This window comes from Halichoeres trimaculatus, unplaced genomic scaffold (assembly GCF_033239565.1).
Source record: "Halichoeres trimaculatus isolate MK-OKI-2021-1 unplaced genomic scaffold, fHalTri1.1 fHalTri1_scaffold_18, whole genome shotgun sequence".
In the NCBI taxonomy this organism is placed as follows: Eukaryota; Metazoa; Chordata; class Actinopteri; order Labriformes; family Labridae; genus Halichoeres; species Halichoeres trimaculatus.
In genome coordinates, this window is record NW_027437196.1 from 10,342,759 (window position 1) to 10,358,742 (window position 15,984).

At 39.3% G+C, this 15,984-nt stretch overlaps 1 protein-coding gene across 2 annotated transcripts in view; it reads right to left on the reverse strand.

The window, feature by feature from the left end:
* esyt2b (extended synaptotagmin-like protein 2b) overlaps positions 1-15,984 on the reverse strand; it is a 56,470-nt gene that overhangs the window by 22,301 nt on the left and 18,185 nt on the right. For both annotated transcript variants that reach the window (XM_074693676.1, XM_074693675.1), the window contains exons 6-11: positions 15,740-15,829; positions 12,261-12,316; positions 4,640-4,760; positions 2,000-2,176; positions 1,447-1,529; positions 1,036-1,084 (exon numbers count right to left, since the gene is read on the reverse strand). In XM_074693676.1, coding sequence (XP_074549777.1) covers positions 1,036-1,084; positions 1,447-1,529; positions 2,000-2,176; positions 4,640-4,760; positions 12,261-12,316; positions 15,740-15,829 — 576 coding nt within the window. The remainder of the gene's footprint in view (positions 1-1,035; positions 1,085-1,446; positions 1,530-1,999; positions 2,177-4,639; positions 4,761-12,260; positions 12,317-15,739; positions 15,830-15,984) is intronic.

The following is a 15,984-nucleotide window of genomic DNA, read 5'->3' on the forward strand; positions in this document are numbered from 1 at the left end:
TTCTATTCTATTCTAAACCTTTGTATTCAGTGTAGAAAGTGATGTAAAAAATTGTGGTCTGGAGCGTGATGTTTGGTTGTTTACGCTTTTTACTGGATTTCTGCAAACACTTGTGGAGGCAGTGGAGGAAACAGCGCTCTGGGATATGTTGAAAATGCATTATCAAAGTGTAACTCCTCAGATTTTATGCTTAAAGAATAAAGGATCTATCTTATCTGGTTTCAATTCTACTGCTTATCAAAACTTAATATGCAAATTGTAGCACCAGGAGTACTTGAACAGAGTTTGCAAAAGACAGTAGAGGAGACGTCAGATGATGTATTTCAAACAAGTCAGTAAATTTGGATGAGAGGGCTAGAACAAAGCCAGGACCCGACTATCTCGGCATCTCTTCCTGCATAAAAATGGAGGAACACGGGGAGTCTCTCCAGACAGGGGTGTGCTCTGTTCTCTGCTCGGCTTTTTGTCTTCCTGTCTGGGTCTAATGGGAGCAGGTGGAGAAACTGGTGGTTCCAGGATGCCGGAGCTGACTGTCAAGCCTCACCAGGGTATCATGAAAAGTTGTTTGATGAAATAGCAGTGCTGAAATGACAGCCCTAGTGATGTGTCAGCTCTCACGGCCCATCTTGTTCATTCTAGCGTTTTAGCGAGGCATGGTGGCTGAGCTGACGGCACCATTGGAGAGTCGGGGGGGATCCTCTCTGAGAACTTATTGATTCTATCTGGCACAAATATCTTGTCTCTATTTCAAATCCCTGTGAAGTTGCCAGAAAACTAGCAAAGAAACAAGGTGAAATGGATCAATTCAGGAGCTATTAGAGGCGCTGGCAGGAAAATTTTATTATCATTTGACAGAGCCGACCTGACTGCTCCCTCTTTGTCATGCTAAGCTGAACGATGTGGCTGCTGTATCGATATCCTCATTTGAACCTGCTGAGGGAAGAAAGGAAGCGTATCTCCCTTTGAGAAGTGAAAGCTGTAAACAAACTCTGGGTTAGTAAGCACCATAATGTGGAAACAGATAGTCAGTCGTACCTCGTCAACTTTCTGCTCCTTGTGCAGCTCAGTCATATCGATCATCAGGCTGTGAATAATGACAAACAGTTACTCAATGTGGGATGGCAAAGAGTAGGCAGACAAATCACAGCAATTAATCCAACCAAAGGGGGTCCAGGGATCGATTGGCTGCTTTGTATTGTCAGCGTAAGGTGTAGTGTTACAGCCTTTGGGTGGAATCAACTGACTCTGCTTGAAAACTGTGGGATCACGCCTTTTTTTAACTTTAAATGACGTCTACAGGCAAAGGTTCTCATAAAGCTCCTCCCCCTCTGCTCCCTGCTTTGTGTTTAGGATTAATAATTCACTACAACAACAGATCTTAAGCTTCTTTCAATGTGAACAGCTGGATAATTAGAAGAAGTGAGGTATGAAATAAAAGAAATTTACCTTCCAAGGAAATCATCTTTGTCTGGATCCTCATCAAACAGCTCGATCTCGAGATGTTGACCTGACTGCTCGTACACCATCGCCTGATGGAAACAAGTGATTGTTAAAAAGGCAGATGCTCAAATCAGAAAAACACATTTGTTTTCTTTAGAGATGGACTGATATGTTTTTTCAGGACCAATACTGATACCGATTATTAGTAGTCAAGGAGGCTGATAACCAATATTTGGAGCCAATATTCATTTGCAATAAAAGTGAGAATATTGGCTTTGAAATTTTAAATAATTTAAGTGTTGGAGTTTGTATTGTTCAAAATTTCAAAGCCAGCTCCCAGGCTCAGCAGCTGTCTTATAAAGTTATGGTTGTACTGTGGGTGGGGCAATGCTAGAGACAGAAAGGCACAGCTGCATCGGAGCCAAAATAACAATGTCTTCAATTTAATTTCTTATCAGCTGCCAGATCAAAAAAAGGCTGATACAGATGTGCCTCAAAATGCTGAATATTGGTGCTGACAATCAGTCGGACCCTAGTTTTCTTCCTCCCTAAACTTTACCTCGAAAACCTCGTTCCACTTTGGGTGGAGGCTCTCTTTGACCGTCTTGCTCTGGAACAGCTGGTTCCCGATCTGCACGATGCCATAAGGGTCGGACTTGCCTTTGATCAGCCCCCCCAGGAATTTATCCTTCCCTTCCAGGTCCTGAGCTTCCAAGAAGTGAATCCTCAGGACTCCCTGTGGAAGTGCGCAGAGCTCAGTGTGAAAAGGAAGCAACTCAGAAATAGCAGCGGGTGACACTTCCAGGCCACGGTGGAGTCAGAGTTGATGCGACCTGACATCACCTGCTGGGTTTCATGACACAGTATGAGACAAAACTGCTGCTCGTAGCTCAGGTGAATCAGCAACAAAACATTTACTAAGATGTATTGTCTTATTTCAAACAGTTGATTTTAATAAGAGATAATACATTTCTTTATCCTGACATTCTGTTGATAAAGTGGTTCTTGTTAAGTTTAGGAGAAGGTTGAAAATTAGTGTCAAGGTTCAACAGTAGACTTTGGGAAGGGGAGACGGTTTGAATGGTCTTTATAAATAATATCAGAAGGAAAAACTCAGTGCGTCAAAGTGCTACAAGTTACTTGGCTGCAGGTGCTGCCGTTAAGTACAAGAAGATTTTTTCACCATGTAGAATAATGCAGCCATAACTAACCACAATTAATCACTGCAACAATAGACTTCAACCGTTAACAACATTCAATAATCAGTGTTAAATATTCACTGACTGCTGGGCCTTAGACCTTCTGACTCATTCCACCTTTGAGAACAAAAGGAGAAGGGCCAGCTTAAGTGCCTAAGTGCTTTTCTGAAATGTTTCTTTTTAAGTAGTTATTAAATGTTAAAACAGGGTTTTATGTCATGTTTAACTATGATTGACAGCTGACGTTCATGTGTATTTTTTTCGGGATTAGTAAAATACATTGGGGGGAGAGAACCATGAAGAGGTTAGACCCTCGAAAGAAAAAATATATATATATATTTTTGTAAACCCGCTTCACTCAGATTTTCTCAGAGTCCCCATAGTCTCTACAGCACAGACTCAGGCTGCATAATGGTGGTGCCTTAGATAGGGTCATTTTGGCTTCAAAACCAGACAATGGTAAAAGGCAGAGCCATGCTGTGGAGACTCAAAGCCTGCCTCATTTCCGTTATGGCCCCTGTTGACAATTTGCTTCAAATCTCTGTTTTAGAAACAGATGGGTGATGTCACTGAGACTGTGTCCATTTATCATACAGCTTATGGCAGTGACACAGCTTACAAAGTGTCTGACGGACGAGATGTAGCCATGCTTCTAAACATACCACTCAATGAAAGTCAATAAAGCATTCATATCTATTTCATGACAGAACTAGAAAAGCACTCAGAGAGTGCAGACCTCCACCAAGCATACTGGGATTGTCACGCAACACTTAAGTCCTAATTTAATGTTATACTAGCAGACTGTCTGCTACAATTTGGTGTTAGTTGCAGGTTTGTACGATAATTTGTTACCTGACAGTGCTGAGAATTATGATGACCCAATACATATTTCATATTCCAATTCTTAGTATCCAGAATTTTGCCAGGATCTGGATCGTACTTTTACATCTGTCAGAAATTATGGTGACCCTGTCTTGTGTTGTTTTACAAAGCAATCCGACCATTTATTGTGGAGTTATATACCCATATGGGGAAAACGGCCCTATCTCACAATAATAAAGAATTGTTTTAAAAAGTCCTGGATTCTGACGGTGTGCCAGATCACCTCCAAAATTTAATCACTTCTTCCTTATCCCATTTTGAACATTTCCTGAATAATTCATCAAGATCCGTTTGTTACAAACCAACATAACCTCCTTGGTGGAGGTAACAAACTGGGATTATTTTGTCCAAATCTACCAAAACCATAACTATGATGAGCTGATCACCTACAGCTTGATGTGTTTGCCTTCAAATAGTTCATCATGTCCTTAAAATCACCCATTTTTCCCTTTTTTATTTTTGAACTCATCTCAGCTTTGACCTTTGGTTCACACAGTATAAAAAGGTCTTGTAACAAAATGATCGTTATTGGTTGAATTGAAACATTTCTTACACACGTGAAATTTATAAACCCTCAAAAGCAGCTGTAGTGCATTGAACTAGTCAACAAGGACCTTTCTCATCCATGAAAATAGGTGAATTTCATATATTCTGCATCTGTTGAAAATCTAATGTTGTTGGTGATCTCAGTGATTAACCTTGGATCTAGAGTCACACTGGAAATAAACCTTCCAGCCACTGTGTTTACATAATAATGTCTGACCAGAGTTCAGAGCGAGAACTTCAACATAAAATATTAAGAACAACACAAATTAACATCTCCTCTGAATGTTTACTGCCTGTTCTTAAGTGTTTATCTTGTTGCCACAGATACAGAGCCTTGAAATGTCTTTTTAGTGCCATGGCTGTTTTTTTGATCCTGTTTCAAAGCTTTAAGTTATCTGAAAAACCCTGAGAGCTGCACAGAGAACCATTAAATCACACATACATCCTGAGACTCTGAATTCTTAACCATTAACTCCCTTGTGAGGCAGTCTGCTCGTGATCAAACACAAACCACACGAGGTCAGTTATCAAACCTCGGCATGTTTGACTGCGTGTTCTCATTCCATCAGTACCTTCGGCATCGGGAAGCGCAGATTGGCCAGTTCCACATCTCCGACCAAGGGGATGATGATGCGGTTTGGTAAAACCAGATAGCTGCAGATGATGTCTTGAATCAGATTGTCAGAGAAGCCGCTGTAGGAGAGAAATGGGAGGAAAGAATATAAACAGAGTGGAGCGATGAATTATTTAGAAGACAGTAAGGGTGCCCTTGGGTTATAAATATTCACGTTTAATCTCAGCTTAGGTCGTTTCAGCTTCATGTGAAAGGAGAGAGTTGGAAAACTGGAGTTGGTTCAAGCATGTTGCTGCTGCTAGCCAACAAACCCCTGAATGTCTCTGTGCTCCACTAATGATTCACCACCTCATGGCAACAATGGCAGTAAGGGACAAGAATGGCATTAGGGGCTGGGAGGCTTTTTATTGGTTCAGCTGCATGGCACAGCTGGATATCAGTAATCACAGGAAAAAAAAAAGATTTACATTGAAAATTCATCTTGTGGTGTAATCATGTGGATTGTCCCCAGGCAAATATCCATGTGTCCTGATGCAGACTTTATAATCTAGGTAACTAACTGCATCCACATAATGTGCAGCAGTAACTATCTGAGTCCTGCTGTGTGGGATAAACCCTGTCAGTTAACTGGTCTAATTAATTGTTCATTTACTCAACACAGGGCATGATGGAGCTGTCCAGTGTGCACTCTAGTTGCCCACCAGTGTACTGACTTACAGTAGCTACGTGACAGTCTGTATGTAATTGGTGTTATAGATTAAAGGACAGGCCTCCCCAGGTGTCTTGTTGCTTCAGACTCAGGATGCTTCCAATGGGCTCAATACAAAGTTCTTGGATTGCAGAGTGGAAACAGAGAACACCCTCTACACTGATTACTGTAAAGTGAAAGCTTGGAGACTGCTTTGAATTAGATTTTACATCTCATTTGAGTTTTAAGAATTGTTATGGTGATTCATCCTAGTTAGAGCAGGGAAATGTCTTCTTTCCATTTCTTTCCCTGGTTGGGGCAGGATTTCCATTTCCCTCTCCACAGAAATGAAAAACAAACAAATATAATAAATACAGTGAAATGAGAGTTTTACAGAATAACAAGCCACAGTTTATCTCTGATGGCTACACACAAATTACACCCACAAAATATGGTACTAGTCTGACTTAGCACAGTACTTCCCTAAGGCATGAAGTGGGGTCTCTTTCTCCTTTTGTTTTATTCTTTTGTGCAAGGCAGGGTGACAAAGTTGAATTACTGGCACAACAGTACCAATTTTCAGTACTTTTGTGTTTATGTGGTAAAACATATAAATTTGTTAATTAATAATAAAATCCCAAAGTTTTTCAATTCAACATATTTAGTCTTCAATATAAAAACTTGCAATGCTGCGTTCGTGTCCAGCATGGAAAATTACCTTCCCCTTCACCCCCTCATAGTCACAAGGATGCATTTAGGTACCTAAACATGGTACCTTTTGGTTTTACATGAATCGGTACCCGGTACATTTGACAGAATTTAGATGGTACCTATAGAAGTACTCATCCATGCTTCTAATATGAACAAGTTTTTCGCAGGGCTCTTCCCGCACTCTTTTAGCTCTCTTTCAACTTTTTTTCGGCTCTACTTCAGCTATCTTTTGGCCCTCTTTTGTCTTTCTTTTAGGCATCTTTTGGTTTTCTTTTGGTTTTCTGCTAACATTAGGCACATGGTGGAAGTGGTCAAAGTGCAGAAATACAGGCTTATATGACTCTTCACTCAGAGATCACCATGATAACTGAGTGGTTAATAATTCATGGCTTGAAATTGCGGCCATTCTCCGGAGAGAAGAGGAATCGGTTATAAGAACCTGGAAAAATCTCTGGGACAGATGTGTAAATGTGTGTAAACAAAGCCAAACTTCTTCTGCTCTAGTTTAGTACTCTGGTAAAGGTATGTTTGCGATACACCGCCCACTGTAGTTTTGGGATGGACACCAATGGATGCCGCGCAGATCTTGTGCGTCTCATTTCCATGTGGAAAGTATAACACAACCTTTAGGCACATGTTGCAATCAGCAAAATGGGCGACCCCTTTGACATCATTTTACAGTTCGTCAAAAAATGACTATAGAATATATTTATACAACAAGCAAATGAATTACTGTGGAACATCCCCAAGCAAAACGCTGAATAGAATCAGCAGAGACGTCTGGAAACTATAACAAGATTTTGTTTCAGACATATTTCTGGTCACTTTATTGACTAAATGATTGGATCGAGTTGGGAAATGATTGTCAGGTAAATCGGCAATGAATTCAACCTTTAGCTGCTGTACTACTCAGAGCTTATCCCTTTCCTTCCCTTGCTTCCTCTTTTGTGTTTGCTCAAAGAGCAGTTACAGCCCCTAACCTGACCCTGAGCTATACTTGGATCAGAGACTCAAATCATCATCTCCAACTGTTAAACGTCCATTAGATGACAACGGAGCTCAATCATGTAAAAACTTGCTAAATGTCAAACCATAAAGATGTCAGGGGGATTACAGATCGCCAGCAGCTTTTTGACATTTCAACGTGTAGCTCTGAGTTTACTTTAATGTCTTGAAGATGTTTGAAAAAATAGTTTCGGATGTGTATTATCTTTTAAAAAAAGGAAAATTATTTCCAGCTTTGGGACTGCACAGGCACATCCTTCTCCTTCAAAACAAACTCAGTTAGCTGCCTGTGTTTTCCTGTTGTCCGGAGGAAAATATATTTGATAAACCCTCAGCTTATTGTCTGATGAAATGGCTGCAGCTCTTCTCTGTGAGCAGATTTAAGACACTATGACGCTCCGCTGGGGGACTGATCACACTCTGAGGTTTTCTTCCAGCTGGGATCTGAGGGTGTAAAAGGATTCCTGCTGCATCAGCGCCTTTTGCTGCATTTCACTTGTTCCCCTGGTGTGAACACTGGAGAAGCCCTGCCAGCTTCCTGTGTATGTGTGTGTACGTACAGTAACACAGAATTTTACTGTCGAGTCAATTTAGTGCCGCGGATATGCACACAGCACACTGGTATTTAATCATACTCTGCCTATGGTATGGAGCTGCCTGTTTTTCTTGCTTGTGAGCCACAGAAAGACAACTATTTGTCATCTTTTTGACAGTTATGCCAGCAGCACGGCTCTGGGGTTGGCTGTGAAGGGCTGTCAGTCAACTACTCAGGCCTAAACTGAGAAAATGTGATGACTTCTGAGTGATCTCGCTGCCGTACTACTTAAAATATCTCCACACTGACATACTTGGTTCATGGTTCATGGAGCAAAAATTCTTCTGAATTTTTTTATTGCTTTGACTTTGTCTCTGGCAGATCCAAGACCATATTGTTCAAGGTTACAACTAAAAGTGACCATAAGGTTTTGGTGTAGACATCCAAATTCTCGCTATGTTCTTTTGTAATAAAAATTGTGTTTTTTCTCAATTAAGTGTAACTTATCATGTTTACCAGTATGGGGCAGATATAAGGTGTGAAAGCTGAAAATTTACAAGATCTCATAATCCTTTGACGCTTTGGGTATAATTAGGAATGTCTGATTATGTATCTTTGCTGGTTTGCACAAAAATTGATCAGATAAAATATCTATGTTTTTATTGTAGGCCCATAAAGCGGCAGCCATAAAGCTCTACTACCTTGATGTAAACAAGCACAAATGATGGATGGGCCCTACAGCTCAGATTTTGCAGCACTTTGATCTAGAAATGAAGATACAGTTGAACTGAAGCTACATCTTAACAAACTTGAATATAATTGACTAAAGCTGAGTGTCCAACAGGGGGGACCGTGGTGGTAGCTTTGTTAAACTTAGCCACACTTTATTATCAACTTTTTATGAAGTTGGTCCTTTTAAACTTAAAATGCTGTCCAAATAATCTTGAAAGTGACATTAGAAGATTGTACAATAAAATATCCTCCCTATCATTTTACTCTTTTTGACATTGTTTTTTGTCACAGGGACCCAGAGCTTGAAAGAAAAAGTTCTCTCAGGTCATTCTTCAGAAAAAAAAAAGAAATTTTAGCTCACGTTGTAGTTATTTGCATGCACAACTTGTGTTTAACAGTATAGCTCTGTTCTTGTAGCTCCCCGCACTTCCACAAGCCTGTATGGAATTCTTCTTTGCTAATTGGATGCTTGACTTTGTGGCCAGCCTGAACTACTCATAGACTGTTAGTATATAGAAAAAGAAGCAACCTTTGACCCAACAGTATGAGGCAATGCGTGAGTGCTAAAACACACAGTTCATTGAGTGTCTGCTTGAAGAACCAGAAACCACGTACTCACCAAGTTAAATAAGATGATTTTTACTGAGGAAGTAAACATGTCTACAACCTGGTACAAAAATATACCTTAGTCGGATAAGCTAATTTCTCTAACAACACAGATTTTACGGGGGATGCGGAAGACATAAGATGGCACATTTGCCCAGAGATACAGCTTAGCTATTTGACAGGAGTGCGCCCTATAGCTGTTTTGTGTGGCAGCTCAAAGCCCTCTCCATGTCTGTTATCGCTTCCACCGACAGTCTGCTTCAAAACTCAGTTTCAGAAGCAGATTGATGATGTCACAGATACTACCTCCATTTGGTTTAGTAACTTAGGTTGTGTCCTAAATCACTCACTTGTTCCCTAATCACTACTCACTATAAAGTAAATTCTCAAGAAACAGAAAAAGCCTTGGACTTAGTCTCTGTGATGTCACATGTTTGTTTCTGATACAGAGCCGTGAAGCCAATCGTCGAAGGCAGCCATATTGGAAATGCTGAACTCAACCTTGTTTAAGGTAAGATGAGATGAAGAGGTGGGTCTTGGCTTTCTTTGCTGACAGCTACAGGATGCTGGCTGTCAATCATGTTAATCATACTCTTATATAGGCAAAACTCTTAAGTTAAATAACTTTCATTAAAAAAAAAGAAATTAGGGAATTTGAATCCAGTAGTTTCTTGAACCATGCTGTAAAAACAGGCTGGTTTGTCTTGGGGTATCTGTGGTTTACACTGCTATAGTGCTTTTTGTATTGTAGCTTAACAGAGTTGTTAAGAGTAGTTTTTGACTTGTTTTGATCCTGATTTTAATGCTACACCAGAGACAGATCACAACTTGTCAACAAGTCAGGCATCTGTTGCATAATTATAGTGGCGGTTTAAAGCGAGGCACAGTGGGCGAGCCTTCAGGCAGGCAGCTGATGCTGTCTATCTGTTGGTCTATCTGTCTGTCCGTCTGTCTGCTGCATTCAAGGAACTCTCCCACTGCGGATACAATTTCACCACCTGACCCTTCCAGTCCTGCACGTGCCCCACCTCTCCTCCATGTGTGAACACACAGGCACACAAACACACTCATACACACAAACCCACACGTATGATTGCATTGCACCAGATCAATTTCAACCCCCCTCGCAGAGGAATCAACAGAAGCGCGACAGGAGTCGGGCCACTGCTTGTGTCAACATGTCTGCTCACATCAGTGGAAGGAGCTGTAATCCCAGAAAATCACACGCACAATTCATGCTTGTGCCGCCTTATTTTGGGGTGTAAATAATGCATGAAGCACTCAAGACGCTGGCAAGTAATTGTGTTGAGCTGTTAGCAACTCTTAATCGACTTTCATTCACTCTCTGCTCAACCCACACATCCGCCTGAGGGGAGAAGACTCTTAATATGAGCAAGACGAAACAAGAATGAGGAAACAGACTACAAAATGCTTATTTCACTGATCTGACCTGTTTTACCATGTTTTCTATCATTCAAATAACATTTTTATCTGCATCTTTGCAGCAATTAAGTTTAAGCAATAATTTGTTTGTGATCTCTGGGGTTTCTTGTAAAAAGGGGTTGTTTACTTTTAACTGCTCAGCCTTTTTCAAGCTCTTTATTGCAACAATAACATGGACACCCCAGACATCTGTTAGGCAAGGAAACAGCCTGAAAACAGCTTTTAGAAGGAAATACTTTCAGTACACTGGTAGAATTTATTATTCTTAAATGCCAAACAGTACAGCTTTAAGAGAGAGTGCATTTCTTAAAACTGTTAAAAGTATCACTCGTGCGTTTTGGGCTTGATGTTACAAAAAGGGGTTGATTCATCAAGCCAGTTTTGATTTTTGATATTTCTAAGGTCAGGATAATATTCCTTTTAAAAAGTATTTCATAGAATCTAAAAGAAAAGCGTGGATGTATCTGTAAGCTGCTGAGAGCGTACTCTCAGTCTCCACTTTCTAACCTCATTCTTTTGGACATCTATCGTCAGTCACTGTGCAGGTGGTTCAGAGCTCAGAGCCAACAGCCTGCAGGTTTAAACTAATGGAGAACACAGAGACCTCACCAGACGACATTATTGTCTGTCTCACCTTCTCCCCCCCTGCCTGTCTGCCCCAAACAGGAACATCACTTGTGTATTCAACAGGATAGCAGAAGGACTCAACAATCGTCAATATTTGCCAAAGAGCAGTAAGAGGATTAGTGGCTGTGATGGAGGGCAGAGCAGAGAGACACACACACTGCAAAAGATGAAGAGCAGCTAGTACAGCGAAGGTGTGGGTGTTTTAAAAGTTCTTAAAAACACAACAGCTGTAAAAAATCATCAATACTGATTTTTGTGTGCTTTGTTTTCATTTGCAGGAATCACTTTCTTCACTTTCTCGTATCAGATATTGGCTCAATCTTGCCCTCAAAACTTGAAACTAAGGCTAATTTATGATTTAGTCTAGAGGGTTTCAAAGTTTACAATTTTATAACAATTTCTGATGCACTGTTTGTACCATAGTTCAGATAAATATCAACTTCAGAAATTCCATATGTTCTCATTTTTGGTCTGTTACTCAAAACATTACCAGTCTTATCCCACAGTGGGGCATGCGGCTTCTCCTCACTGCAAAAAACTGAAATCTTATCAAGTGTTTTTGTCTTATTTTAAGTAAAAATTGTGGTATTATACTCAATATAAGACACATTCAACTTATCAGTCCAAAAAAATGTCTTCTTTCCATTTATTTAAAGACAAAAATGAGGTCTGAATTACTTGTAACGAGTAAAAGAAAGTCTGCCAATAAAACAAGGAAAATTTGTATGAAACTAAAATAACCTCTTAATACAAATAACTTTTCTCTTATTCCATTAGCAGATTTTGTTTACTTGGTACAAGCAATTCAGAACTCTTTTTTGTCTTTAGACAACTTGAACTAATACATTTTTCTGGACTGGTCAGGTGACTGTGGCTCATATTAAGTCTAAAAAGGCACTTTCTACTGAAAATAAAAGAAAATCACATGATAGGATTTAAGTTTTTTTCAGTGCTGATGTTTCCAATGTTAACAAAAACAGCCTACCAAGTTTAATTTTCTCTTATTCACCCTTTTTTCCCTAACTAAGAGCAAAATAAACAGCAACAAATTGCTCATGTTTTATAAGTAACAGCAGTTTGCATACACAGACAGCGTAGTAAAAAAAATAAACAAATCTAAAAAAGCATTGACATTACATGTTAACTGGTATGCAGTTCTACAAGTAGTAAGAGAAAGTGGAGCTCCTCCACTTCACTGAAACCAGACACTGCATCCTCCACCATCAAAAACATTTCCTCATAAGACAGAAAAGCAGGTTTGCGTTGACTTACTTGAGCCCAGGAATGTCAAGAATATTGGTGAGGCCGGTCCAGTTTATGTCCAGAAGCTACAAGGAGAAATGAAAACAACTTGAGGGACTTTAAATTGATCCAAACGCCAAACTGCAATGTTCTCTGCCCCCTGTGTTACATCCAGCAGGCAATTCATTTTCTGGCCCACAGACTCTGCTGATTAACAACTGGGACAAAATGTCCAGCACAGGGTAAAACAAATAATAATAATCTAAAGTTGAGAGCTTTTGTTTGGTCCTTTTAAAAAAAACACTGTATTTTCTGGACTGTTGCCATTTTGTTTATTGAAGTAGAAAAAGTGATTTATCCTGGGCAGCAGTTATCTCGTTGTGCACCAGTGTTACCTTAAAGTAACAAAAGAGAAACCTCCTATGGCCTTGAAGCGTTAAGCTTCTTGTTAACACTTTTTAGTGCTTAAATGAAAGCTGTTTGTACAATAGGCTACAGTTTGAGTCACAAAAGGAGAGCAGAGTGAAGATCTTCATACTGGATTGAAGAAAAAAAATCACCTGCTCAATAAATAATTTATAAAACCCAGCAACCCTCTGGTGTCTCATTAGTTTTCAGAGCATAATGAGATTGGGGACATTGTTTTTTTTCCAGTGAGATGAAAGAACTAGTTCTTACAGGAGCATTCATCAGAAAAAAATAACACAGATTTTACCAGTTTTCCATTCACTAGAGCAGGTACATCTTATTTAGATGACAGGAGACACTGAGAAGACGGAGAATGAAAGAGAGAGTGAGATCTGAATGCAGCCAGACACCGCTCCTCACTGAGCTTTGATCTGTTTCTGCCTTCACGCTGAGGAGCTGTTTTCTTTAATGAGTCTTTCCCACCCTACTTTTCTGCTCACGCTGCTTTCACTGCAGCAGATGCACCTTGCGCAGCAGGGGGGAGAGAAGGGAGCACTGCAGGGCTGTGACTGATGGGTTGCTGGTGTGTGAGTTGTGGAAGGGAACACACTTTTGCCATCATATCTCTGTGACTCAGGAAGAAAGAAAAAGAGTGGTGCTTTGTTTGGGTTCCAGGGACACCTATAAAACATGCATTTTCCAACTACAAATCAAACGCTGGTATTGAGCCGTCAGAGAAAGGCCTGGCCCCTATTTGTTGAAACCTCATAAGTCACAAGTTCTGCTTTTAAACGTGAAGAGTTACCCGGCTCGACTGATGTTTGTAAATAATTGGAATAAATTATACATTTCAACAGGAGTTGACAGACTTTAGAATACCAGTGTACCTGCTGCTGACTGTGATATAAAAAAAATAACACTTAATCACTCTGTTCCCCTATGCTAACAGAGCAGCATCCACCCCTAAAACATGGCATCTTTAAAATGTATAAAATCAGTCCTCACAACAAAAAACTCACTAATTATAAGGTTTCAGCCACTTTCTAAAGTCCACCAGAAAAAGTAAACAAGATGTAAGTTTTTTAAATTCATTCAAATCTTATTTCAAATTAAATTGAGTTTTTTTCTTGTAATTTTGTATTAAAATCTCCATTTTTAAATTTTCTTAAATATTAATTGCTTTACTTTTTTCTCTTTAAAGTTTTATAAAATTATTTAACATTTTCACTAAGTTTCCTTAAACGGTAATATTTTCTTAAAATGTTGTTGTCGTTATCATTTCTATTTTCTTGACTTCTTAGTTTTTCAAAATGTAATTGAAAATACTTATCTATCATAATAATTATATTCTAATTTTAAAAAAAAACATTTTTTACTAATTACTTTTTTTTTTACCTTTGTTTGAAATATAAAAAACACATTTTTATTTATTTAGATTTTCTTAAATATTTCACTGTAATTTTCTTAGGTTTTCAAAAGTGTTTTCAATTTTTTATCAAATTTTAAAAATTATATTTATCATCATGATTATTGAAATGTTCTTGTACTTTTTGTTTTGGACTTCATTAATACTTCAAATTAATTCTTTTATATATATATATATATATATATATATATATATATATATATATATATATATATATATATATATATATATATATATATATATATATATATATATATATATATATATATATATATCTTACTTGCAGCAAGTACCCCTAAAATTAGGAAGCTGTATCAAGTAAATGTTTGCATGATGACTTTAGTTCTACAAATGAGAGAGATAGGACATGTCTTGCTTTACGATTCTGTTAGAGATCAAATTAGATTTGACAACTTATTCCAGTTATTTAATTCTAAATAAGGACAGTCAGTTACTGAAGGACTCATAGTGAAGCAGAAGTGTGGACAGGACAGTACAGTACAGTAGAAATCCTCCTCTGCAAGCCTCCAAATCTCTGCAGAGCTCTCGCAGCAGAGTGTGTTGCATCTTTTTATTTACACTGCACTGAGTCACATTAATGCGATCACATAGCACCGCCGCAGCAGCCAAGACCTCTTATGGTCTGGAAATGTTTCTTTTTCATTTGGCACCCAGGATCAGACCTTTTATGGCACGCAGAAAGACGAACGACCACTTATTCGGATTCCGGCGTTGTTAACGTTGTGCTTTTGTTTGCCTGCTGAAAATTGCTTTTTTAATTTATTTCCACTCAGCAGAATTGTTGCTCTTCTGGAAGCTGGGAGAAGACTGAGATGCATAAAGTGTGTGTACATGTGGGACTGCACAAGATTTGCTGTCTTCCCCCCTTTCTGCCTCCCACGGTTATATCTCCACCTTGAGCTTTAGCTGAGAGCTTTGCGTAGAGAAATCTGCCAAAGTAGGGCTGGCTTGATCTGCAGCTATTTAAAGCTCTGCTATAGTTCCACTGGGTCCTCCCAGTTGGTATAAATCGGTCAAACATTTTTAAGCTGTGCAGCGGTGGCTTGGCTCAGCGTTAAATAGGGAGATTGATGGAACGTGCGCTGGAAAATATGAGGGCATGCAGACGGAAAGTGCAAATTGCGTAAAAGTTATAAAGAGAGTTTGAGCTGAGCCAGAGGAGGGGAAAAGATCAGTGATTGAACAAGATATTAGGGCTGTAAAACAAAAAGAAAACATTGTTCTGTGCTTCAGCTGGGATCTGAATTATGAAATTAACATTTAGAGCCCGATATGCAAAGGTTATTTCTTCCTAAAGGCGGAAGAAAAACTAGTTATGGGAGCAGAACACCAACGAGGAGCAATTTGTTTTATGAGGAACAATATAATAAGATTCAGAAGGAGCGTAGAATCAGAAGATCAGAGACTGGAGAATTGAAGATATTTAGGGTATTCCATGAAACTCCAACAAAGGAGGCTAACCTTGGAAAGCAAACTGTGCAGGAACAGCTCCAGGAGATACACTCTTTGGTATTTGAACACACAAATCTCAGTTTAATAGCCTCCATGCTAATCATATAGCGATTGCTCAGGCTGCTGAGTCACTCCAACACCCCCTGTGGCTCTATTAGGCAGCTTTAACTGAATTAACTGGGGTTATATTATGAAGACTTACTGGTTTCTTGAGGAAGAACACAGATAGGGCTCCAATGAGGGGCATATCACCCAGCAGCGGCTCCATCACCACTCTTAGCACGCCGTGGATCTATGGAAACACAGCAGCACATGTTAATATCAATACACACCTATGTATGAGGTCACACTTTGCTCGCCTCAGCAGCGAAACTGTTAGCTGTAACACATGACAGGTCGGAAACTTAATCACAAGACTGGAGGCTTCACACCTGCCCTGAGTTCCCA